General features: G+C 39.3%; 1 protein-coding gene across 5 annotated transcripts in view; it reads left to right on the top strand.

Moving 5' to 3' along the window:
* The window catches only part of clcn3 (chloride channel 3), a 151385-nt gene that overhangs the window by 99351 nt on the left and 25428 nt on the right, over positions 1-26606 (top strand). For all 5 annotated transcript variants that reach the window (XM_043703439.1, XM_043703467.1, XM_043703449.1 and 2 more), the window contains 7 exons: positions 5819-6006; positions 7674-7796; positions 9765-9971; positions 14625-14705; positions 18151-18696; positions 22193-22379; positions 25254-25652. In XM_043703439.1, the coding sequence (XP_043559374.1) occupies positions 5819-6006; positions 7674-7796; positions 9765-9971; positions 14625-14705; positions 18151-18696; positions 22193-22379; positions 25254-25652 (1731 nt within the window). The remainder of the gene's footprint in view (positions 1-5818; positions 6007-7673; positions 7797-9764; positions 9972-14624; positions 14706-18150; positions 18697-22192; positions 22380-25253; positions 25653-26606) is intronic.

Raw genomic sequence — 26606 nt, 5'->3', positions numbered from 1 at the left:
GACCAAAATTTGATACAGATTTAGCATAGTCCCTCTCCTTTTAATTTATATAATTTTAGAAATAAATCCCTGTGGTAGGTTTGGTTTTTCTTTCTAGGCTGTGCACATTTCAGGCACACCTTATAAAGAATTGGTGTATTTGTACAAAAGATTCCCTTGATCATCTATCCTTTTGAAAGTAAATAAGTCACCACTTAATCCTATGAAAATGGACTACCTCATATTTATCTTTGCTAATTATTTTCCCATGTAATTCCTAGCTGTCGTCTTCATATAAAATTTGGCAACATTCACAGATTTAGAAATTGTGGTTTTGATTCCAAACTCCAGATTTTTAATCTAATTTGTGAAAAGCACAATACTTTATTTTCTCTATCTCTGCTTCCTGCCTGATCGCAGCTGGCACGCCATTGTGCAGTGTTCCATCACTTCGCATTGTCTGAATATCTTCATCCGTCAACAATGCAGTACCATATTAAGGAGTCTTTTGAAACTCCAGCTAAATTGCATTAAATTAAATTACATGAATCTGTTACTTGCTCAAAAAATTTGAAAAATTGCTATGGATTTTCAATGACCTTCTGGACAGCTCGGCGAATTATTAAGACTACTCCTGTGGAAATTCAGTAACTAATCAAAAGAAGAAAAACTCAGATTTATCCCAAACCTTTCACTATTTTATGGGTATTCAAAGCTCTTCAAGCAAGCACAGTAGTTAATATGGACAAAGCAAATCATGGTTTCACAAATATTTCATGATCATTTTACTTTACTCATTTGATGGCCAAAATCAAATAATGTTCACAACAGCTCTGTGATGCTTTTTCAAATGGTGTGCAAAATCTTGTAATTTGACCAATGTGCAGCACTGATTTAATAACTTTCTGAAAGATAGCACCTTTCAGAATGTAGGACTTAAAAGAGCAACTCAGCATAGAGCAATATTGGGTGCTGAGATCGGGAGAGGAGCTTGCACTCATGGTTCATTTGACAGATTTCACTGCTGATTTGACGCACCGAACCAATTTGATTAGCTTTAAAGACACTTGTGAAGAAGAAAGAGGAGTTGAAAATTGGCATGACTATAAATAGTGCAGAGAGAGGGGGCTGCAAATGAAACCATTAACAGAAGAATGGAGAGTGTATTGTGGAATATGAGGTTGAAAGATGTTGTGGAGATTGAAGAATGTATGATGTCAGGGAATGGATTGCAAATGAAAATAAAAGCCTCAATGTTTATAATAATGTCTATACAGTAGAAGCAATTCAGATAGGCATTATAGTGAAACAGGCTTGGAATAGAATAAGATAGAGATAGGATTTGATCTGATTCATAAGTGATGAAACTCAAGACCAATGAGAAAGTAGCATCTAGAACTGACCTATGTCGATAAGAATTTTGGCAGTGGAGTTAGAGGCAGATTATGTTTGTTATATGGCTTGAGGTTTGAAGCTTGGCTGAAGACACAGCTGACATATTATTGAGCTTCTCCTGAGTGATTCCCCTGGCAAATGGATGGAATGCTGAAGTGGGAAATTTAAATTGGAATCAAATAAGGTAGCCCTGATCTTGCCATCAAGTTGAGCTGATTTTTATATATAGTTGTGGATTAATTTTAAGTAATAAGCATATGAATCAGGTTCAGTGACAATCATGGCATACATTTGTTATTTTTGAATGGATGCAAATTAAGCAGTCGCTCAAGTGTTCTGATTTGAAAGAACTTAAGCAAGTCTTGATAATGAGATTTAAGTGGATATTTTTAATGCATGATTTAGTTGATGCGTTTGACAAGGTTCAAATAGTGGTGAGTATTTCTATTTTAGGTTGTGACTCATCATAACGTTCATTTAAACTTCTAAAAGAACCATGAAGATAATTTATTTTGTTAAATTTCAAATTTCTAGGTTTTAGATCAATGCTGCTAAAATTAGCTGCAGACTCCCAGCACTGATTAAAAAGGCTGTTGCTCCACTCTGTACTTGTGAATACTTCACTCTGTGTGATGTGTGTCATGTCCATAATGCATCACATTCATAAGATAGAAAGTTAACCAGTAGTTGATATGCTGTACAATAAGCCTATCTTAGGTGGTAAGGACACTTAATAAGACTGCATCCATCGTCTGACGTGCCTATGTTAACTCTCTGTCTTCCCCTAGTCCCTTGGATCAAACATCCAGTAAGGTTTCTCATACCTGACTTTGTACTTATGCTTTTCTCCATGGCCTGTCTGAGCTCATAGAATCTATGAGACCTGCTTACCTCTTCCTGAACAGTATTCCCACGAAACCGTTGACGATGTGACTTCTTTTAATTGTACGTTAGTTTCTCAGAGGTCTTGTCCCTTTCTCTCTAATCGCTCCATCCTCAAAAACAAAACTCTTGACCATTCCATCCTTGCAACTGCTGCCTATCACCAAGGGCTGTTCTCTCTGCTGTCATTTTCAATTTTGTGCACAGCTTTATTGGAACTCCATGTTTGAACTCGTTAATCAAATATGTAATTCGCTGCAGTACTGAAAATGGCTATCAAAGTCACAACTTATATGCTATGTACTGTGATGAAAATAACTATGCCTCCTTAGATTCTCAACCTGTTTTCAGCTGTTGGCATTGATAAATTGCACCTTCTTCCACTGCCTCTCAATTGTTTCTGAATTGATTAGGACTTCTCCTTCCGTTATTGTCTGTCCAGTCACAGCTGTAGAATCTGGATTGGACTCTCTTGTCAATCCCACACAATTGCTTCTGATTAACCCCCCACATGCTCACGCTCACATGCGCACACGTCTGGTTTCACATGTATGTTGTCACAATCGTCCTTACCTTACAACTCTTAGCCTATCAGTGGTTCCTAAATTGTCTGACAACTATTACAAAATGAACAACAAAATCCTTCAAATACATATTAGGAAAATCAAAGGCAGTGTCTTTGAGCTGTAAGACCATAAGATGTATCAGCAGAAATAGGCCATTTGGCTCATCAAGTCTTCTGCCGATCTTGGCTGATTTGATAATCCTCAACTCCATTTTCCTGCCTTTTTAATCCAGAATTCCTACTTTCTTCAAAATTTGCCTCTCCCTGCCTTGTAATATAATTGATGATCCAGTATTAGTAGCCCTCTGTTGTAAAGAATTGCACTATCTTCTGATTCATTACTGTCTCAGGGAAAAACAGACTCATCTCATCCTCTCTGGCTATCCTTGGCCACAAATTTGGTTCACAAGTTGGTGATTCCATCCCTCAGCCTGACTGCTGTCTGAGATTTAAAGTTAAAAATCACACAACACCAGGTTATAGTCCAATTATATTATAATTGGAAGCACTAGCTTTTGGAGTGCTGCTCCTTCATCAGGTGGTTGTCAAATCATGAGATTTAAAGAGAGAACATTGATTGAAGAATTGTTTTCATTAGAATGTTTTTCTCCTTTTTACCCTCTTGCTCATCCTTAAAGACTCCCCTTAAATCTCAACTCTGATAACCTTGAGCAATTTTGCTTCCTTTGACTTGATATCTGTTTTTCTGTAAACCTCTGTTGAGCAGCTGGAAATAATCTTAGCTCAAATGAATAATATAAATGCAAGCTGTTGCCAAATTGGGAAAAGTGGATCTTTTTGTTCAAGAACAAAGATACTTTGCAGCCCAGGAACAGGCCCATTGGCCTTCCAAGCCTGAGGAGAAAGTGAGGACTGCAGATGCTGGAGGTCAGAGCTGAAAAATGTGTTGCTAGAAAAGTGCAGCAGGTCAGGCAGCATCCAAGGAGCAGGAGAATTGACATTTCAGGCATAAGCCCTTCTTCAGGAATGAGGAAGGTGTGCCAAGCAGACTAAGATAAAAGGTAGGGAGGAGGGACTTGGGGGTGGGGGAGGTGCATTGAGAAACGCTCCTCTCTACCTTTTATCTTAGCCTGCTGTTTACAGGCTATCTTAGCCTGCTTGGCACACCTTCCTCATTCCTGAAGAAGGGCTTATGCCCAAAACGTCGATTCTCCTGCTCCTTGGATGCTGTCTGACCTTCCAACCCTGAGCCAATCTAAATCCACTGTCTAAAGCTATTGCCCAATTCCTAAGGATCTTTATCCTTCTGCTCCCCACCTACTCATGCATCTGTCCAGATGCATCTTAAATGAATTTACTATGCCTGCCTCTATTACCTCTGCTGGCATTCCAGACACCTACCACCCTCTGTGTAAAGTACTTTCTGCATGTATCCCCCTTAAACCTTTCACCTCTCACTTTGAACGCGTGACCTCTTATTATTGAATCCCTCACTCTGGGGAAAAAGTTTATCTCTATCTACCCTGTCTATATCCTTCATGATTTTGTAGACCTCAATCAGGTCCCCCTTCAATCTCGTTTTTTCTAATGAAAACAATCCTAACCTACTCCACCTCTCTTCATAGCTAGCAGCTTCCATACCAGGCAACATCCTCGTAAACCTTCTCTGCACCCTCTCTGAAGCATCCACATCCTTTTGATAATGTGATGACTAGAACTGTACACAGTAGTCCAAATGCAACCGAATCAAAGTCTTGTACAATTTTAACATGACCTGCCAGCTCTTATACTCAATACCCTGTCCGATGAAGGCAAGCATGCCATATGCCTTCTTGACCACTATCCACCTATGCAGCCACCTTCAGGGTACAATGGACCTGAACTTCTAATCTCTCTGCTCATCAACGTTTCCCAAGGCTCTTCTGTTTACAGTATAGTTCGCTTTATAATTAGACTTCCCTAAATACATCACCTCACATTTGCTTGGATCGAGCTCCATCTGCCACTTCTCCGTCCAACTGTCCAGTGTACCTATATTCTCCTGTATTCTTTGACAGTCCCCTATGCTTTCTGCTACTTCACCAATTTTGGTGTCATCTGCAAACTCACTGATCAGACCACCACTGCCCTCTTCCAGATTACTTATGTATATCACAAACAACAATGGACCCAGCACTGATCCCTGTGGAACACCACTGGTCACCTTTCTCTATTTCAAGTTACTCCCTTCAACTACTACTCTCTGTCTCCTGTTACTCAACCAGTTCTTTATCCACCTAGCTAGAACACCCTGCACACCATGTGACTTCACGTATCTAAGCAGCCTCTTCTGACTTTACTTACTCCATTGCAATCTAGTGGAAGGAACTATCTTAAATTTCCTTTTTCTCAAGGAATAGTTACATGGAATATGGTTTTGCTACTTAAAGATATTTAGAGACTTTATCCTATCTCTGTTCTTCGCCTTTCTTCTCTTCAAAGCAATTATCAAATTCTGAACTCTGGCAGACTTCAGCTTACGTGCATGTCTTGGGAGCAAATTGCAGCTTTTCACAGCACAGAATGCCTTGTTTTAAATATTTCTTTCGAGTGCCAGAATCAGGTGTGTAGTACAGAAATGAAATACTGAAACACACGGCCAGAATTTTACCTTGGAATTGTGACATTCACTGTCATGATTATCATTTTGACATTTTCTTGTTAGTTTGTGCAGTCGATGCTTCTTACACTTGGTGATTGGTGGGGGATGGTGTAGTTGACAGAGCGAGAAGGACAGAGCATTCTGTCTTTTCAGTTGATTCAACTACAGCAATTCAACTACTGCCAGGTGTTGATGTACAGATCAGCCATGATCAAATTGCTTGGTGGATCAGGATCCAGGAACTGTGTAACCCACTTCTATTTTCTTGTAGCAAGAAAAGGCTGAATTTTGACAAGAATGTGAGTATTCTATGAGTTAAGTTAATTATAAAAGGAACGGGGAAGTAAATCGCTCATTTTCAAATTGAAAAGAAGTAAACATGTGATGATTTTCAGGTGCCCTGGCTGGTTTGATAGATATTGCTGCAGACTGGATGACTGATTTAAAAGAAGGCATATGTTTGAGTGCGTTGTGGTTTAATCATGAACAATGCTGCTGGGATTCAGATGAACCAACGTTTGAAGCAAGAAATGAATGTCCTCAGTGGAAAACATGGGCTGAATTAATAATTGGACAAGCAGATGTAAGTAGGCTTCCAATGGAGTATTATAAATATTTTTGCAAAAAATTATTTATTGTCATGTAGAAAGTTAGGTTTTTGTGGAATGTGGGGAGGGAGGGTGGTGGGAATTAATTTACTAGTCACAATTTACTTTCTGGAAAAGGGACTTGTGTGAATGTATTTTTCTGCATAAATATTGGGATCAGTTATTTTGCCACTTGCTGTGCCTGTGTGGGTTTCCTCCGGATGCTCTGGTTTCCTTCCACAGTCCAAAGTTGTGCAGGTTAGGTAGAAGGGTCATGCTAAATTGTCTGTAAGGGACTATGGTTGTGCAAGCTAAATGGGTTAATTATTGTAACTGCAGGGTTACGGGGATGGAGTGTGGGGTAATGAGGTGCTCTTCAGAGAGTCGGGAGGACTCCATGGGCTGACTGGCTTCTATCTGCTCTGCAGGGATTCTGTGATTTGGAGGAACCTACCACAACTAAACACGTTCTCTCCTTGCCTGTATCCATGCAACGATGCTGCTGGACAGGAACTATATTTTTCTCTTGTGTTCCTTTGCCTCAGAATGTTGAGGCTAAGTGTAGCTCTCTTATTTCCCTGGCTGAGACCATCTCATTAACTGAATTGCAATTTTCACAAATTATTCAGCTTAATGTGGATTTGATAAATAGATATACTCTCTCTTTGCTATGACCATTCCAAACAAAACTGCCTTGGACGTTGGCAGTTTTACGAGAGTGTTAAGCTTGGTCAGAGTTGTAAGTGAAATTATGATCTTGGCATTTTGGTCAAGCAATATTAGAATGCTAGAAGGAATTTTACTCTGTGCAGTGCAATCCTAGCGGCTTGATGCTGATTACTGTTTAGAAATAAGTGTCCCGTTTTCCATTGCTAATGTCACGTGCTTCAATCAGGATATTAAAAGCAGTTTTAAGGTAGGATGTTGGCATTGGAGATGGTCCAGAGGAACTTTAAAAAATGATCCTTGGGATGAAGGGCTTGTTACATAAGGTGTGGTTGAGGGCTCTGGATCTGTACTTGATGGAGCTTAGAAGGATGAGAGGAGGTCTGATTGAAACTTACAGAATACTGAGTGGCTTGGATAAAATGGAAGTGGGGAAGATGTTTCCACGAGTAGGACACAAGGACCTGAGGCCACAGCCTCAGAGTGAAGAGATGACCCTTAAGAACTGAGATTTGAAGGAATTTCTTCAGCCGGATGTTGGTTAATCTGTGGAACTCATTGCTGCAGTGGGTTGTGGAGGCCAAGTCATTGAGTGTATTTAAGACAGATATAGATAGGTTCTTGATTGGTAAGGGGATTAAGAGTTGTGGGAGAAGGCAGGAGAATGGGGTTAAGAAACACGTCAGCCATGACCAAATGGCAGAGCAGGCTCAGTGGTCTGAATGCTCCTCGGTCTCATGGTCTTATGGTCTAAATAGAAATCCGAAAAATAAATTATGCTTCATGGGAATAAAAAGATGTTTATACTTCATTATATGATTATCTCAAGAATGCAATCACAGACATCGATGCCAAAAAAGTTTATGGAAAAATAAGTAAAATGTTTAGATTTCTTATCCTGAGTCTAGTGATTCTGATTGTATGAATGATGAACACAATTCTCAAAACCTTTGTTGGCTGTGTTTCAGCAGAGCTTTTAATGTGTAATGTTTTCCAGGGACCAGGTTCTTATATAATGAACTACATTATGTACATATTTTGGGCCTTGGGATTTGGCTTCCTGGCTGTTTCGTTTGTGAAGGTGTTTGCTCCATATGCGTGTGGTTCTGGAATTCCAGAGGTAAGATCCAGTGATTGTTTTTGAAATTTGCCTAAGCAATGTTTTTTTTAATACTGGCAAGCTATTGTAACTATTTCCATGCAAAGTAAGTATGTATTATTGGAATGATAAATACTGTTGCTTTAAGATTTCCTTAAGGGAACATAAAGGCCATTTAACCCTTTGCTGGCAAGGACATAGCAGGCAACATGTCTCTTGTGCGTTGTAAAATGTGATGATCTTGAAGGTTAAGGCTGCTTTTCAGATTTGGGAGCTGAACATAACAGAATCTATTAGTGGGACTGAATAAACAGGAAAGGAAGAACTCAATGTCTGGAATGATGTCTCCCATTAGAAGCGAGGCTAATGGACAGGAAGGGAACTCCTAAAAATAATGTTTGGGAGAGATGAAAGTTGGTGGTTAATCTTGCAGTAGCCATCATCGACTTCCACAATTTGACGCTCTTTATCAGATGGATAAGCTCCTCAAAGTCTATTTTGTTTGTGGCTATATTATCTTCTGTTTTTAATTTAGAAATAAACATCAATGTATTATTTCTAAAGTCAGAATTTTTAGGAGTTGTGTGCACCTGTAGTTTGGAGGGTGAAAATTACTGTATTACTTTTAAGCTGAAAATGTGTTGCTGGAAAAATGCAGCAGGTCAGGCTTAGAAATAAACATCAATGTATTATTTCTAAAGTCAGAATTTTTAGGAGTTGTGTGCACCTGTAGTTTGGAGGGTGAAAATTACTGTATAATTGGCTGTGTTACTTTTAAGCTGAAAATGTGTTGCTGGAAAAGTGCAGCAGGTCAGGCAGCATCCAAGGAACAGGAGAATCGACGTTTCGGGCATAAGCCCTTCTTCAGGAATGTTACTTTTAACTATTGCCATTCTTAAATAGTTTAATATTAAATGGTTTACTGTAAGTCGGTGCATGTTTCTTTCATGTTTTGAGAGATCTTCCATAGCATTAATACGTAACATTAGGGATATGGCAATTTCTAAATCCATGCACAATGTCTTTAGAATAAAAGAGCAAGAATGCAGAGCAAAAATGAAACTTGGTAAGAATAAATTAGATAAAACATGATGGCATGGACTAGCAGACCAACATTCAGCTTTGGATTCTGAATTCAGATCTAGGCGAAATAGATGCATTCAAAGTCCCTGCTGTCCAGAATGTTAAAGTGAGTTGGCTTAGATGGTCTTATTCCAGTTTCCTTGGGCTTTAATGCTGAAACACAATTCTAGCCACAATCTGCAATGACATGAATAACAAAGTAGAACAGTTTTTACTCTTGTACTAAGGACTACTGTTTTATTTGTATCAACACATTTTGAGAGACAAAATCAAGAGGTTTATTCTTTCATTTAGTTGTTTAGTTTACATAGTTCAGTACTGAAAATGAAAAAATGTTCCTTTTCAGATTAGGTGAAATCTTCTGACCTCTTGATAATTTAGAACATAGATCAGAATAAAGCATGAAGTGAAGTTGAAAAACTTATTGAATTTTGTTTTATAGCAAGTGGTGTTGGATCAGGAGAATTATCACAGTTTTGTCATTAAATACTAACTTCATAACCTATAATTATAACATTTTACCAGACCAAAAATGGTTGCCTCATTCATCCCATCATAGCTTATCCAGAAACAATTTTCAGTCCCTTCACTGCAGCATCCAATTGTTAGATGACAGCTCTATGTGAGAGAAGTTCTTTGATCATTTTGTATGGAAAAAGTGCTGCCTGGCCCAAATCGTAAATTTGTATTGTTAGCTGAACCTTTGTTCCCTTGTCTGACTCTTGCCAATCCCATCTTGGAGCCTCTCACCACCTTTCACTGATATTATAGAGTTTCAAAACTAAATTCCCAATGTAGCAGTCATACTCTTTGCTGTTGAAGTTGCTTTTATTTATTAAGAACAATGTGTAGTTTAAGAGAGAGAGATATATTAAATTTTAAGACAGTTGTATTTTTCTTCTGCAGATTAAAACCATTCTGAGTGGCTTCATCATCCGAGGATACTTGGGCAAGTGGACCTTGCTAATTAAAACAGTCACACTGGTTTTAGCTGTTGCCTCAGGGCTGAGTCTGGGAAAGGAAGGTCCTCTTGTACACGTAGCGTGTTGCTGTGGTAATATCTTCTCCTACCTATTCCCAAAATACAACAAAAATGAGGCAAAGAAACGAGAGGTAGCATTCCTGCATTTTTTCCCTAATTTTTAAGTTCTTTTTCAACTGAATAAACTGTAGTTCTTGCATGTGTACTTCGACTGTAGAGAGGTTTTATAAAAAAAAATTTCTGAAATAAAAGTTGCATATCCTAACTGCAATAATTTGGTTTATTGGATTTAATATACTCTGAGTGCAGAGGTCTGAAATGCAGAGGGATCTAGGTGTCCTATGATTCACAAAAGGCTGGCATACATATGCAGCAAGTAACCAGGAAAGCTAATGAAATATTAGTATATATTACATGGAAAATTGAACTCTAAAGTAGGGAGTTTATGCTTTCACTAGACAGGACACTGGTGAGGCCATATATGAAGTACTGTGCACAGTATTGGTCTCTGTAGTTATGAATGGATATAAATGCTTTAGAAACAGTTCAGAGATTATTTATTAGATTCATACTTGGAATGGGTGTGTTGTCGTATGGTAAAATGCTGGGCAGGCTAAGCTTGTATCTACTGCAGGATAGAAGAATGATTGATTGAAACATGTAAGATGTTGAGACTTGTGTACCAGAGCAAGCTGCACCCATCATCAAGGTGTTTCATGCGGCTACGACTATTTAGCAATGTGGAAAATTACTTGGGTATGTCCTCTCCACAAAAACAGAACAAGTGCACCCCAGCCATTTTCTACTCCATCAGTTTAGTCTCAATCATCAGTAAAGCCATGGAAGGTTTGTTAACGGTGCTACCAAGAGCGGTTCCTTTTTTTTAGTGAGACCCCTGGTCCTAAATTCTCCTCTCGTGGAAACATCCTTTCCACATCTACCCTGATGAGACATCTCCGGATCCACGTAGAGAGTCTGTCGGCATTGGAGGAGCAGCTTCTTGAAGAAGTACTGAGCTGTATTTTGAACATTTTATTTCTGTGGGCTCTATGAAATCATCGAACCCTACAGTGTGAGGAAGGCCATTCAGCCTATTGAGTCCACACTGACCTTCTGAAGAGCATCCCACCTGCAACTACCCTGTACCTATAACACTGTATTTCCCATGGCCTAACCTGGACATCCCTGGACAATTTAGCATGGCTAATGAACCTAACCTGCACATCTTTGGACTGTGGGAGGAAATTGGAGCACCCGGAGGAAACCCACACAAAACATGGGAAGAACATGCAAACTCCAGACAGACAGTCACTCGAGGCTGGAATTGAACCTGGGTCCCCAGTGCTGTGAAGCAGCAGTGCTCACCACTGAGCCACCATGCCACCCCAAGATTCAGGGCATACTAAATTTGTCTCATGTATGCATGTTCCAGTGGTTTTAACTATGCTGTCTGCAAAATTGATTAGTGAATATTGCTTATAGGTTGTCACATGGTAAATACCTTGAAATTAAAACATTGTCATTGTCGCCCATTCAGACATCAACTGAACTTCAAATGTATTTTTATAAAATTATTAGTTTCTATTTGGATTGCAACAAAATGTGGAGTAATTGAGACATACAGCTGATCTAGGTTTCAGCGTCTCTCCTGACGGTTGGTCTCAGATCTAATGTCAGCCAGGGTTATGGTGGAAATGCTGCAATTTCCCACAGTGACACTTGGTTTAGAAAGAAGATTAGTCAATAAGAGTTCATGCCTCAGACTGCTATTCAATGATTTCCAAGAAGTAAATGTGTAGACATTGATTTGGAGCAGAATAGAGCCACTTTCCAGGCTCCTTCACAATCAAATAAGATGCTGATGCTGTGTGTGAGCTTAATCGTGATGGATAATGCACGTGGGCATTGCACTGCTCAAAGCTGTAACCTAGCAGGAGTCAATGCTTTTAGAAAAGAATAGGACGGTAGGGAAAGCAAGGAATTAATGAAAGGGAAAATAATCCTGCGATGGTCTGTTAGATTTGTTTAAGAGTTGGTCTGAAAACAATCTTGATATTTTTTCTTAAAAATTGTATAATCTTTGTGCTTCAGACCAAAAAAATGAAATTAGTGCTTTCCTTGGAAAAAAAAGCTTCTGAGCAACAGAATTTATTCGTCATCCTTGTAATGCAAGATGTGAAAAGTTTAAAATTGGAAGCAACTTTCTTTTCTAGTTTAGCAAAAGATAAATATCCTTGGGCTAAAAGTTATGTGAGCAAAACCACCCTGCATTTATATGGTGCACTTTACTGGAAATGCATCCCAAAGTTCTTTACAAATAGGTCCAAGGAAAATGAGCACCAAGTCATGAAAGAATTCAGAGAGGTGATTAAAGATAGAAGACAGAGGGTGGTGGTGGAGGGTTGTTTTTTCAGATTGGAAGCCTGTGACCAGTAGAGAACCAAAGGATCGGTGCTGGGTCCACTACTTTTTGTCATTTATGTAATTGATTTAGATATGAGCATAAGAGGTACAGTTAGTAAGTTTGCAGATGACACTAAAAGTGGAGGTGTAGTGGACAGTGAAGAAGGTTACCTCAGATTACAACGGGATCTTGATCAGATGGGCCAATGAGCTGAGAAGTGGCAGATGGAGTTTAATTTAGATTAATGTGAGGTGCTGCGTTTTGAGAGAGCAAATCTTAGAAGGACTTATATTAGGTAAGGTCCTAAGGAATGTTGCTGAACGAGGAGACCTTGGAGTGCAAGTTGATACCTCCTTGAAAGTAGAGTCACAGGTAGATAGGATAGTGAAGAAGGCATTTGGTATGCTTTCCTTTATTGGTCAGATATTGAGTACAGGAGTTGGGAGGTCATGTTGTGGCTGTGCAGGACATGGTTAAGCCGCTGTTGGAATATTGTGTGCAATTCTGGTCTTTCTATGCAAAACTTGAAAGGGTTCAGAAAAGATTTACAAGTATGGTGCCAGGGTTGGAGGATTTGAGCTATAAGGAGAGTTGAATAGGGTAGGGCTGCTTTCCCTGGAGTGTCAGAGGCTCAGGGGGTCACCTTTATAGATGTTTATAAAATCATGAGGGGGCATGGATAGGATAAATAGACAAAGCCCTGGGATCGGGGAGTCCAGAACTATAGGACATAGGTTTAGGGTGAGAGGGGAAAGATATAAAAAGGACCTAAGGGGCAACTTTTTCACGCAAAGGGCGGTGCGTGTATGGAATGAGCTGCCAGAGGAAATGGTGGAGGCTGGTACAATTGCAACATTGAAAAAGCATCTGGATAGGTATATGAAGAGGAAGGGTTGGAGTGATATTGGCCAGGTGCTGGAAAATGGGACTAGATTGGTTTGGGATATCTGGTCAGCATGGACAAGTTGGACCGAAGGGTCTGTTTCCGTGCTGTACATCTCTAAGACTCTATAAATAGTTAGGGTCTCCAACAAACAATCTAAGGATGTAGATAAGAGTACAAAATGACAAGGCTTTGGGAGAGGATATTTTTAAAAACTCTGAAAAGGCTAAAGCCCAGTCACCAGTACTGGGGCAGGAAAGTAAATGGAAACACAGAAGGGCTGGATTCAAAGGAATGTGTTGTTCTTGATGGAATGGTTGAATTTCAGAGTTTGCAGAGACAAAATAGTGCCAAACCAAGGCAGATATTAAAGCCAATGGCAAAAGTATTGACTGTGTAGGTGAACCTGGTAAGGCCAGTAAGGGTATGGATTGATGTAAGGGGGAGGGGTGGGTGATGGGTGAAGATGGACAAGTGGAAATTGAAGTGCATTCCAGATTTAATCCTTTGCTCACTGTTTTGTCAGAGTCCGAAAACGTGAGATGACCACAGCTAATTTTGATCTCCAACCAAACATCACTATGAAAGGAATTCATCAGTCATTTAACTTTTATATCTGTCTCTGGGTTTGTCAACGCCTGAATTGTGTTCTCTAAATCTACCCTATCAAAACCTTTTATAATCTTAACGATCTCATCCTAAATCTTCTAATTTCCATAGGAAACAAATACGTTTAAATGTGTTGTAAACAGGAATTTCACAGCATTAATTCCTGTGGTGCCCCTGCAATGTTGACATAACTCATTCAAAGCAACAGACTTAGCCAACTTTCACATCAATTCAAGAATCTTCCATGCTGTTGGCTATCATCTCACTTTATTGGGTTATTACTTGAGGCGTAGCATGAGGGACCTTGCTGAAATCTAAATCAATCATGCACTGAATATTTCTGTTACTTTTACTCATTGAAATTCTAATTGCAGGAAACTGGATTACATTAGTTATTAATTTCTCCCTTGGACAGTACTTGTTCTTCAAGCACCAACATAAAATGAATTAATTATCCACAGATCTGATTGTTGAATCTTGCTGTGTGCAAAATTGCTGCAGCATCTATGTTTTTGGTTATAGATTTACAAAGAAATTGTTTTGTAAGTTGTGATCTGTTGCGGTGTTCGTCTGTGCTTATTTATCATAATGGTCATAAAAATAATTTAAAATCAGGATTTTCAGTTTACCTTTTAACTTTCTATCCTTAATACATGCTATCAAGTAAACCTTGTCACAAAAGCTTATCACGCCAAAGATTTGATAAGAGAAGCAAAAACAAATGTTCAAATAAATGGATTTTCCTTTTGACTTAGGAGATAAACTACAGAGGTAACTTTAGATTTTAGGATGTTGCTCAGTTGTGCTCCTTAATTCAAAATCTTTCAGTGTAAACCAGATTTATTGAAGCTAACATAAAATAACAAATTGTGTCATTGCTTTCTATAGGTATTGTCTGCAGCATCAGCAGCAGGGGTGTCAGTGGCTTTTGGTGCTCCAATTGGTGGTGTTCTTTTTAGTTTGGAAGAGGTAATAAATATTTGTGCATTAAATATTTGTGTATTATTTGGGTGCAAAGGAGTACAGGACCTATGCTATTCGGTCCTTCAAGCCTGTTCTACCATTTGTTAAGATCATAACTGATCTGTCATGATCTTATCAAATGGTAGAACAGGCTTGTGGTCTCAATTCCACTTTCCTATCTGTCCCTTCGGACCAACCTTGACCAATAAAAATGTCAACCTAGACAGTATTAAATGACACGGCACTTAGTGCTTTCTAGACCCATGATCCTCGGAGAAAAAGTTTGTCTTGTCCTGTATCTTTTTAAAAAAAATCTTTCCATCAGTTGTAAACTGGCTTGGGCATATGTACAATAGGAAATGTATAAGTAGTAAGTAGTGGGTGTATGGAAGATTGTATTAAATGGGAAATCAAGGCCTGTTTTTTTTTCCTGAGTTAAATTAGATTAGATTAGATTAGATTACTTACAGTGTGGAAACAGGCCCTTCGGCCCAACAAGTCCACACCGACCCGCCGAAGCGTAACCCACCCAGACCCATTCTCCTACATTTACCCCTTCACCTAACACTACGGGCAATTTAGCATGGCCAATTCACCTAACCCCTGCACATTTTTTGATTGTGGGAGGAAACCGGAGCACCCGGAGGAAACCCACGCAGACACGGGGAGAATGTGCAAACTCCACACAGAGAGTCGCCTGAGGCGGGAATTGAACCCGGGTCTCTGGCGCTGTGAAGCAGCAGTGCTAACCACTGTGCTACCGTGCCATTTTAAATGAAATTACTTTTTCCAGGAAGCTTTATGTGGCTAATGACAAGCCTTTGCATGTAGCCAGTGCATATTTGAGTGATCATACAGAGTACCGCTCCAATTTTCCAATACATGCTCTCACAATTTGCCCCTAAACCTGCAGACCGGTACAAACGTTCAGAGGATCTTCAGTGTTGTTGCAGCCTATGTCATCTGGCTTGGTAACATCAAGAGCTTCACTTGAAAGTTAAAGGCAATACAATCAGGAAAGATAAAGAGAAAAAGGGGAGAGGGAGATCAGTTGTCAAAACAAACGAAACAGACAGCAAAGACAAGCAGAAGTGAAGACCAGAAATTATATACATTGCAGTGACTATCTTATTGCAAATTCTTCTTGTGTGCAAACACAAAAGAGAAGTATTGAAACAGGACTGTTAGAAACCTTGAGAAGGTAGTTGCCTATGAACTAATCATTATATGACAAGACTGAAATCGTATTTGTGAATAAAGCGTTCATTACTAATGGGCAGTTCAGATACATATGAATATTTTGACTTATTTTGAACCAGCTTTTTCATACAGTAGTCTGATATATTCTTTAGACTGCAACTCTTGGACAAAATTTAATGCCTTCTGCCGTGTTGAGTTTGGTGGTGAAAGGCCATTAATTTGGATAGAAGGGTATCAGCAGGATGGGAAATCCCCAGCCTTCTCACCCCACTGCCAAAGGTGACCCTTAAGTTGGACAATCAGTTCCTATGGAAGGACCATATCCTGCTGCCACTGGTGTTCATTCTCCGAAAATGAGTGGGGAACATGAGGAGGAAACCAAATAAAGATTGCTTGTGGGCTTCTGGAGGGATTGAGTATTTCTTGGGGGATGGTTCCTGATTGAGAACTACCCACTTCCCTTGTGAATGAACAATACCCTTTGACCCTCATCCTGCCATCAGTCACCTGAGATTTGAGCCCATGACAATCCTGGACCTCAGGTGAATGTCATGCTGAAGCAACTAATGTGTTCTAAGTGATGCTACTGTTCAGTCAAGCTACTAGCCTCTGGTCAGCAGCTCAATGGTTTTCTTATTTGATTCCAGAGAAGGCCCACAGTTCTGTAAAATGCCAGAGTGACATATGATTCATGTCTTTCTAGAAAGAGCCAATATGGGACTTTGCCCAGCACTCCATCTGACAGACTTGACACCCTTCACCCCCATTAAAATCAACCTGTTGTCTTATTTCACAATAAGATCATAAGCCATAAGTTACAGGAACAGAAATAGATCATCAATCCATTGAGACTGCTACACCATGCCATGAGATCATGACTGTTCTGATAATCCTCATCTCCAATGTCCAGCCTTTTCCCAAAAATGCTTGATTCCTCTCATGGTTAAAAGTCTATTTTAGCTTTGAATATACTTAGCCACCCAGCTTTGACAACCCTCTCTCATAAAGAATTCCACAGATTCGCTATCCTCTGAGAGAATATGATTCCTTCTAATGTCTGTCTTAAATTGGCAACCCTTACTTTGCGATTATGCCCCCAGTTCTAGATTCTACCACAAGAGGAAACAATCTTTCTGTATCTACCCTGTTAAGCCCCTTAATCTTATTCAGTAAGGTCTTTTCTCATTTTTCTAACTCCAATAAGTTGAATCCCAAATGAGTCAATCTCTCCTCTTAAGAAAGCCCTTCCGTTTGCAATTTCAGCTCAGTGAACCTTCTCTGGACTCCAATGTCAATATATCTTGCATTAGATAAGGGATTCAAAACTGTTTACAATATTTCAGTTGTCTGACTTCTGCCTCATCTAGCTTTATCAAGACCTCTCTCTTTTTATTCTCTATTCTATTTGAAACAAAGGCCGACATTCCATTTCCCTTCCCTGTTACATGCTGAATTTGGATGCTAACTTTCTTGTGATTCATGCATTACAACCCCCAAATTCCTCTGTGCTGCAGTTTTCTTTCTCTTTGCCCCATTTAAATAATATTCACCACCTCTAATATTCCTACCAAAGTACATAACCTCATATATTCCCACATTATATTCCAGCTGCCAAGCTCGTAACCTATTCATCTCACCCATCTGTATCCCTCTGTAAACTCTGACATCCTCACCACCTATTTTCCCATCTATTTTTGTATCATCTGCAAACCTTGGTAATTCACTTCAGAAGCTTTCGTAGGCTATACAGCCGAAGATTTGAGCTGTTTAGCGATTTGCTGTTTTATATTTAATGCTGCACACTTTGACTCTCTTCAGATCAAACCAAACACTTACGAACTGACTTGGGGTTCAAAGGCATTTATTTACAAAATCGGAATAGCTATAAAATACAATATAAACTGTTAAAAGAATGCAAAAGATTTGTAACATACAATTTGTTCATCAAGCTTTTATGTTTAAGAAAGTTTCTAATTGTGGATAGTGAACGACAATTGTACTCGACTCTTCTACTCTTTAGTATCAGAATGGGATGTTGAGCCTCATCTGTCATTTCATTTCTCTGAAGAGGAAAAGAACTTGAAATTTAAACAAAATTTTACTATTCCTTTTGAATGCTATTAACGGCCCTTTCAAAATTACTTTTATGATTTTACTTGACCAGTTCATTGGTAAATTGTTTTTGAAAAGCTTTTGATATGTTGAAGTTTTTGTTTTTTTAATGACCATTTAAAAACCTTTTTTCTTTCAGGTTAGCTACTATTTTCCCTTGAAAACTCTTTGGAGATCATTTTTTGCCGCATTAGTAGCAGCCTTCGTCTTGCGCTCTATTAATCCTTTTGGAAACAGTCGTCTGGTTCTGTTTTACGTGGAGTATCACACACCATGGTATTTGTTTGAATTGATCCCTTTCATCCTGCTGGGTGTATTTGGGGGATTATGGGGAGCCTTCTTCATCCGTGCTAACATTGCTTGGTGTAGACGACGGAAAACCACAAAGTTTGGCAAGTTCCCAGTCCTAGAAGTCATTGCAGTGACTGTGATCACTGCAGTGGTTGCCTTTCCTAATCAGTACACCAGGAAGAACACTAGTGAGTTGATCAAAGAACTTTTCACTGATTGTGGGCCTCTAGAATCTTCACCCCTCTGTGATTATCAGACTGATGCAAATGTCAGTAAACTGTTGGATGACATTCCGGATCGACCTGCTGGTCAAGGAGTTTATGATGCCATAGGAAAACTGGCATTGGCACTTATATTTAAGATCATTATGACCATCTTCACATTTGGAATTAAGGTAACATATTCACAGATGTTGTATGCTCCAGTTAAGAAGAATGTTTAGCTATTCACAATAGCCTGTTAATTTGATAATTCATATCCTTAATTGAACATTCAAAGCAATAGACTGATGTTTTTCATCTTTGGTATGAACGGACTAAATAACCATAGAACAGCCACATACTCAGCTATTTCAATCACATTTTGTCTAAGTTCAAACCACATAACTTGCCAGATTTAGAAGATGCAGATGGTTCGAGTTCAAAGTTAATAAGTTTATCCATTTCCCCACTATCCCTAAATCTGTGCATTTTCATTCAGTAATTAACTAAATTAAGCCATTTGGATTAAGTGACAAGTTGAACTCTGGTAGAATTGTAAAACTCCTAAACAGCGCAAAGTTAGATATCTGGGTTTGGATGTGAAGGCACTCACAATTGAGTACTGTGTCAGAAAGTAATTTATACATGTGCTTAGAAATGAAGAATATATACTTTATTCAGGTCCCAGTAGAAACCCTAGAATCAGAAGAGACTATTCTGCCACTTGGACCAGTTCTGTCGTCTAGATGTTGGTTGAACTGTACCTCAAGGAGAAAGTGAGGGCTGCAGATGCTGGAGATCAGAGCTGAAAAGTGTTGCTGGAAAAGCGCAGCAGATCAGGCAGCATCCAAGGAACAGGATAATCGACGTTTCGGGCATTCCTGAAGAAGGGCTTATGCCCGAAACGTCGATTCTCCTGTTCCTTGGATGCTGCCTGACCTGCTGCGCTTTTCCAGCAACACATTTTCAGCTCTGAACTGTACCTCAACTCTATTTTCCCAACTTTGCTCCATATTTCTGTATTCATAGCTATCTAACCTATATTTCCGGTAATTTTTTGCCAGAGTTCACAGCTTTTTGTGGGAGAAAGTTCCAAATTTCTAACAACATTAAGTGAAAAAGTGATTCCTGACTACTTGCCTGAATGGCCAAGTGTTGATATTAAGAATATGTCCCCTTGCCCTTGGTTTCACCCACTGTAGGAATTGGTTCCTCTGCATCAACTCTGTTCCATTCAGTTAACATTTGCACTACCTAGATCAGATCTCCCTCATTCTTCCAGAGTCGGAGCATTCAGACTAATTGAATGTAACCTATCCCATATCTGTGTTGCCAGTCTGGTAAATCTGCATTTTAACTGCCTCAAAGAGCCTACATCCATCATGAGATTTAGAGGTGTGTATACTAACAATCTATGTATTATCTTGATGTGCAAGAAAATTTCATTAGATTGATTACTGAGATGGGGTTATCCTGTGAGGATCAACTGAGCAGATAATGCACATGTTCCCCAAAATATAAAACATGAGACATGATCACATTGAAGCATATAAAATTATTAAGTGGCTTGAAAGGAAGCTACTGTTTCTCCTGGCTTGAGAATCTGGAGCTAAAGATTGCAGTCTAATTTTGTCATTTAGGGCTGAGACAAAGAGAAATTCTTATACTTAAAGACTTGTATGTCTTTGGAATTCTACATCCCAGAGGGCTGTGGATGCTCAGACATTGATTATGTGTATGATTAAGGTCAGTTGATTTTAGTGTCATGGATTCAAGGGATATAGATCTAGTGTAAGAGCACTGAATGGAATTGATATCTAACATCAGCCTTATTGAATGGCAGAGCAGTCTTGAATAGCCTACTTCTCCTATTTCTAAACCTTTTACTTGTAGTCAAAGCAAATGACCTTATACTTATCTATGTTCAACTCTTTTTGCCATAGTTTTCTTATGTCCATTTGCAACTTTCTGTTTCCAGCTATACTACTGACTTCCTCAAATTGTTTTCATTTGTGAACTTTTCTGTTCATTTACTCTAACCATTAGTAAATATGGTGAAAGGTTGAGACCCTCAGTCTGATTCCTCTGACCAGTGTTTTCCATGTGCTACCTTGATCACCACTCTGTCTCTTCAAAAGACTACGTTCAATTCTGTCTGCTTTTTTGTTTTGCTAATGAATCCCTCTGGAACCTTATTGAACACCTTCTGGAGGTCTAAAAAGATATAGGCACTTAAGACCATCTCAAATATTTCAGTTGATTAGTCAGTAACCTCAATGACTGGCGCCCATTGAACTACATCACCCCCAAGGAATTAGCATCTTTACAGGAGAAAATTAGACATAGAACATTCCAGCGCAGTACAGGCCCTTCGGCCCTTGATGTTGAGCCGACCTGTCATACCAATCTGAAGCCCATCTAACCTACACTATTCCATGTACATCCATATGTTTGTCCAATGACGACTTAAAGTTGGCGAATCTACTACCGTTGAAGGCAAAGCATTCCATACCCTTGCTACTCTCTGAGTAAAGAAACTACCTCTGACATCTGTCCTATATCCATCACCCCTCAATTTAAAGCTATGCCCCCACGTGCTTGCCGTCACCATACTTGGAAAAAGGCTCTCCCTGTCCACCCTATCTAACCCTCTGATTATCTTACATGTCTCTATTAAGTCACCTCTCAACCTTCTTCTCTCCACTGAAAACAGCCTCAAGTCCCTCAGCCTTTCCTCGTAAGACCTTCCCTCCTTACCAGGCAGCAATCTCCTCTGCACCCTTTTCAAAGTTTCCACATCCTTCTTATAATGTGGTGACCAGAACTGTACACAATATTCCAAGTGCGGCCGCACCAGAGTGTTGTACAGCTGTAGCATAACCACCTGATTCCAGAACGCGATCCCTCTATTAATAAAAGCTAAAACACTGTCTGCCTTCTTAACAACCCTGTCTCTGCAGCTTATCTATGTCTCTCTGTAACCTACAACATCCTTCGTCACTATCCACAACTCCTCCGACCTTAGTGTCGTCTGCAAATTTACTAACCCACCCTTTTACGCCCTCATCCAGGTCATTTATAAAAATGACAAACAGCAGTGGACCCAACACCGACCCTTGCGGTACACCACTCGTAACTGGACTCCAGGATGAACATTTCCCATTAACCACAGCCCTCTGTCTTCTTTCAGCAAGCCAATTACTGATCCAAACTGCTGTATCTCTCACAATCCCGTTCCTCCGCATTTTGTACAATAAACAGTTAATTCAAGTTAAGATACTGTTAAATTATTACAGCATTATGTGATACCATTAGCAAAATGCATTGAGCAAGGATAGAGTGTTCAATTTAACATAAAAGATATTCAGTTGGCCTGGAATGGATTTGACACTGGTTGCTTGAAGTAAATGTCTAATCTACTTACTCCATTGTATTGGCCTGAGAATGGGAACTAGAAAACTGTATTTTTCTGATGCTGAACAGAGGCTGGATGCTACCCCATAACTGAAAATGATAAATAAAATAATCTTTAAAAGCCACTTATAAGCTCCAATGAATCCTTTCATATGTAGTAAAATGGAAGGTTTCAGTGTTGACGTAGTTTGTAATGATGTAACATGTTACTTAGAAATTCATCCCTTTATGAAGACTTGTTATTACTATATTTGTGGGGCGGGGGATATTTTTCAGGTACCTTCAGGCCTCTTCATTCCGAGTATGGCGATTGGTGCGATTGCTGGTAGGATTGTGGGGATTGCAGTGGAACAGCTAGCCTACTATCACCACGACTGGTTCATATTTAACCAGTGGTGTAATGTTGGAGCAGACTGTGTCACTCCGGGCCTATATGCAATGGTTGGTGCTGCAGCTTGCTTGGGTAAGTAATTTTCATTTGCAGTGAAGTATTTTGTGTTTGCTGAGGATATGGTAAAGTTTTAAAAAATGTATGATATAGCTCATAAGTACACCTGAGTTTCTGTGAGATTTGAGTTAAACCAGTTTCCATTCACATGAAGAGTGAAAGCAGACCATGGTTCCATAGGATATTCTCTCAATCCAGGCAGACACACAAGGAATGGAACAGACAGGGGTTAAGTATACCTCTCGGCATAAGGTAGTACAGCAGTAACTAAACAGGCAGGGTTTATGAACTCAATCTTATTTTGTGCCTATTTACTTAGTTGCTTCACAGAAGATTAAGAGAAATAAAGTGGATACTAAGACAAAGACAATAATATGTGCTGAGACTATACATGTATAAGGTTCAAAGACAAAAAAAATTAATTTGAAGCATTAAAGGGCTAAAAGCAAACTTTAGGGAGTGTGGATAGTGTGTGAAATTTGGTATAAGATAGATTCCAAGTTGCAAATTTTCTGATGGCTGGGAGCTTGAGACAAAGGGGTATCAGGGGATTTTTGGAGCAGAGGGATGGAAATTGGAGCCAAAGCAAGTGAATGGTATTTGTGTGTGTTATGGACCAAACCAGACCAGACCACTGCCTCACACAAGGAAAAACTGCCAGCTCTGAAAAAGTCACCATGAGTTTTTAACAGCTTTGTGTTAATAATGGACTACCCCAAAGCTTTGTGTTTATTAGTTGGCTAGTTTAATCTAAGTTGTTTTTGTAAAAGCTCAAAGCTGTGTTGATAGTTGTTACTTGAACATCTTTAATTATGACGCTTCAGCCACTTGCGTCTTCTCCCCCCTGTCCAACCTAACAACTTGCAGTCTTTCCGCATGCCTGATCTTTCTACTTGGAGCCTCAGGAAACTGCTCCTCTGACTTCCTCCATTCAAGAGGTTCTGTTTGCAGCAAGGGTCCAATAGAGGAAAGTGGGGGCTCCAACCGATGCAGTATCAAGGTTTGCTTTTTCACAACAAGGAGTTCTGGCTTCAGATTTTATCTGGGTCTTGAATGGGACTACAGGTACAAAACAGTAAGATAGTGAGAGATATTATGAAGGTGAAGGTGTATACTTTACCTTTTAAGAGAGACTGGAAGCTGGCAAGGACTGGCTGAAAGCACAGGGTGTGCTGAACCATTTAAAACATGTAACATTTGATTATGAAGCAAATAGCTGGAGCTGCATTGCCATTGTACACACCAAATTCGAATTCGGCCAATCAGTTTAATTTATGCCCAAGATACGAAAATCCAATTGAATTTGAATTTTAATGTTTTGATGACATCAAACCAATGAGATGGTATGATGTTTGGAGTATATAAAATTGGGTATTTTGAACAGCAGAGAACAGCAAAGAGCAGCCAAGCACTAACCGACTGTTAGCAGAATAACTCTCTGAAAGGTACCTGTCCACAAGAAATTTGTGCAGCAGAAGACTGAAAATCTACGAAGGAGAATCAACCCAGCTGGCTGGTTTGAAGCGTGATTTTATTTGTAAATCTTAATCGGGGTTTTTATTGGACCAGTACTGAAGAGTGGGAGGTAAAAGATAGGTTTAAGAGAAATGGGTTGTAAATAGTTGTCTAATGTTCTCTTTTGGACTTAAAGGATAAAATTGTTAATTTTTTTCATTAAAGATATTTGGGATAACTCTTTGCCACTCGAAATTGAACAGATTACAGCGAGGTGGACTTTTCTGTGTTTTTGATTTAAATTAGTAGAGAGGTTTACCCTGTGTCATAACAGAGGGTGAGTCATGGAGAGAGAGAGAGTCTGAAAGTCAGGAAGCAGGATAGGCAGTGAGTAGGAGGTACTTACATAAAAAGTTATATTTATCTTTTATATTTTGAAATTTAAATTTCGATGATCATTGTAGGAATTTAGCAATGCAAGTATTTCAACTTACAGGTTAAATAGATATGCTACTTCAGGAATTTTTGACTCAAAAGGAGTATAGTAAGGAAACTTGTAATTTCTTTGGAAAGTCTGTAGAGTCTGCAGTTATTGTTAAAAATGCTTTATTGAAAGGAATGGACAATGTATCAAGCAACCATAAAAGTATAAGAAACTCACCAATAGAACAAGTTTATATGTTTTGTATCTTCATGCACAAAGAATTCGAATTAAGGTATCGCGAAAGCTGGCTAAAACAATTTAAAACTAGAAAGTTGTGAAAATAGCTCAAAGACATTAATGAGCTGCGTCTTTTCACAGAGATAGCTGAAATATGGGCGAGGGTGTTGTTGGTTGGTCAGTTATGAAGGAAACTTGGAAAGCTCTGCCATCAACAACTCATGACCTGAATAGGAGGGGGTTTGCATACATATCATCTGATGATAATCATAAAGCTGTTGTATGGGACTCCTGACTTACACTATGTGAATAAAGGGCAGCTTATTTGTTTGGAACTATGCAGTTGCACACTTATTATTGCATGAATTCAGGTGTTTGTGCTCCAGTAAGGCATACCTTTGTTGTATCTACTGATTAAAGTGCAATTTCCCTTTAAAGTTTTGTTCGCTTTTTAACTCATATTGAATTTACGTCAATTCTGATTCATGTTAAAATAAAAGTTCAAAAGGTGAAATCTTATTGGTAGCTTCTCCTTTAGGTGAGAGTCATTTGTTAAGTTTGATTATTTGGGTTTACGGTTTTCCAATGAGTATTGTAATACCATACAATAGTTAGTGGAAAAAGGATGATTTCAGCCTTATAAAATTCTCCCTCTGTTCTTCATTAAAAGTGGCATGAGGAGCTTATGACTTGTGGAATGCAAAATGTGAAGAATATGATCAAACATTGGAAGGAAGGGTGGAGAGTGAGTGCAAATTATTTTTCTTTTGTAGGTGGTGTAACGCGGATGACTGTTTCCCTCGTGGTAATTGTATTTGAGCTGACTGGTGGACTAGAGTACATTGTCCCTCTCATGGCAGCTGTAATGACCAGCAAGTGGGTGGGTGATGCATTTGGAAGAGAAGGCATTTATGAATCACACATCCGCTTGAATGGGTATCCATTCCTGGATGCTAAAGAAGAGTTCACTCATACGACACTCGCTGCGGATGTGATGCGGCCTCGGAGAAATGAGACTCCTCTTTCAGTGCTGACGCAAGATGACATGACGGTTGAAGACTTAGAAATGATGATTAATGAAACGACGTACAATGGGTTTCCTGTTATTGTATCAAAAGAATCTCAAAGGCTAGTTGGATTTGCACTACGAAGAGATATAACTATTGCATTAGGTATGGTTTAACTATACAGATTAATTTGGTGTATCTTTAACAGTGTTACAATATATACATGCATTTGCAAATTTAACAGTGGATCTGAGCATGTAGTAAGGAATTGGGCACAGACTAAAGAAAATTCCTTTGATGTTGCCACCCCTTTTAGACCTGTAGGTTCCATCGTACCATTCATAAATAAGGCCTTTTCTGCTGTCTTCTGTCTATTACTGTCCAAAAACATTGCCCATCCATGTTTCATGCTGACTCCTTTTATATCCATCATAGGGTTCTTAAAATTCAAACTGGATTTATCTTTGGCCTTTGTCCCTCCTTCTCCATGACATTTCTGCAGCAACTGAACACTTGTACTCCACTCTTGCTTCAGTCTTTGATCTGTTCCTGAGTAAGACCTTTACTGTTGAGGGCTGTTGTGCATAGTGGTAGTGTCCACTGTGGAAGTGTGTAATAATATCTCTGAACAGGTTGATGGGAGAATATCTAAAACCTTTGCTCTCACCCTTGGCTGCTAAAACTTCCACCTCTCATATGGCTGTCATAGTTTAGAACATAGAACATTACAGCGCAGTACAGACCCTTCGGCCCTCGATGTTGCGCCGCCCTGTCATACTAATCTGAAGCCCATCCCACCTACACTATTCCATGTATGTCCATTTGCCTGTCCAATGATGACTTAAATGCACTTAAACTTGGCGAATCTACTACCAATGCAGGCAAAGCATTCACTACCGTTACTACTCTCTGAGTAAAGAAACTACCTCTGACATCTGTCTTATACCTATCTCCCCTCAACTTAAAGTTGTGTCCCCACGTGCTTGCTGCCACCATACTTGGAAAAAGGCTCTCCCTGCCCACCCTATCTAACCCTCTGATTATCTTTTATGTCTCTATTAAGTCACCTCTCAACCTCCTTCTCTCTAACGAGAACAGCTTCAAGGCCCTCAGCCTTTC

Source organism: Chiloscyllium plagiosum, chromosome 2 (assembly GCF_004010195.1).
Source record: "Chiloscyllium plagiosum isolate BGI_BamShark_2017 chromosome 2, ASM401019v2, whole genome shotgun sequence".
NCBI lineage: Eukaryota > Metazoa > Chordata > Chondrichthyes > Orectolobiformes > Hemiscylliidae > Chiloscyllium > Chiloscyllium plagiosum.
This window is presented reverse-complemented; position numbering and strand designations above follow the sequence as displayed.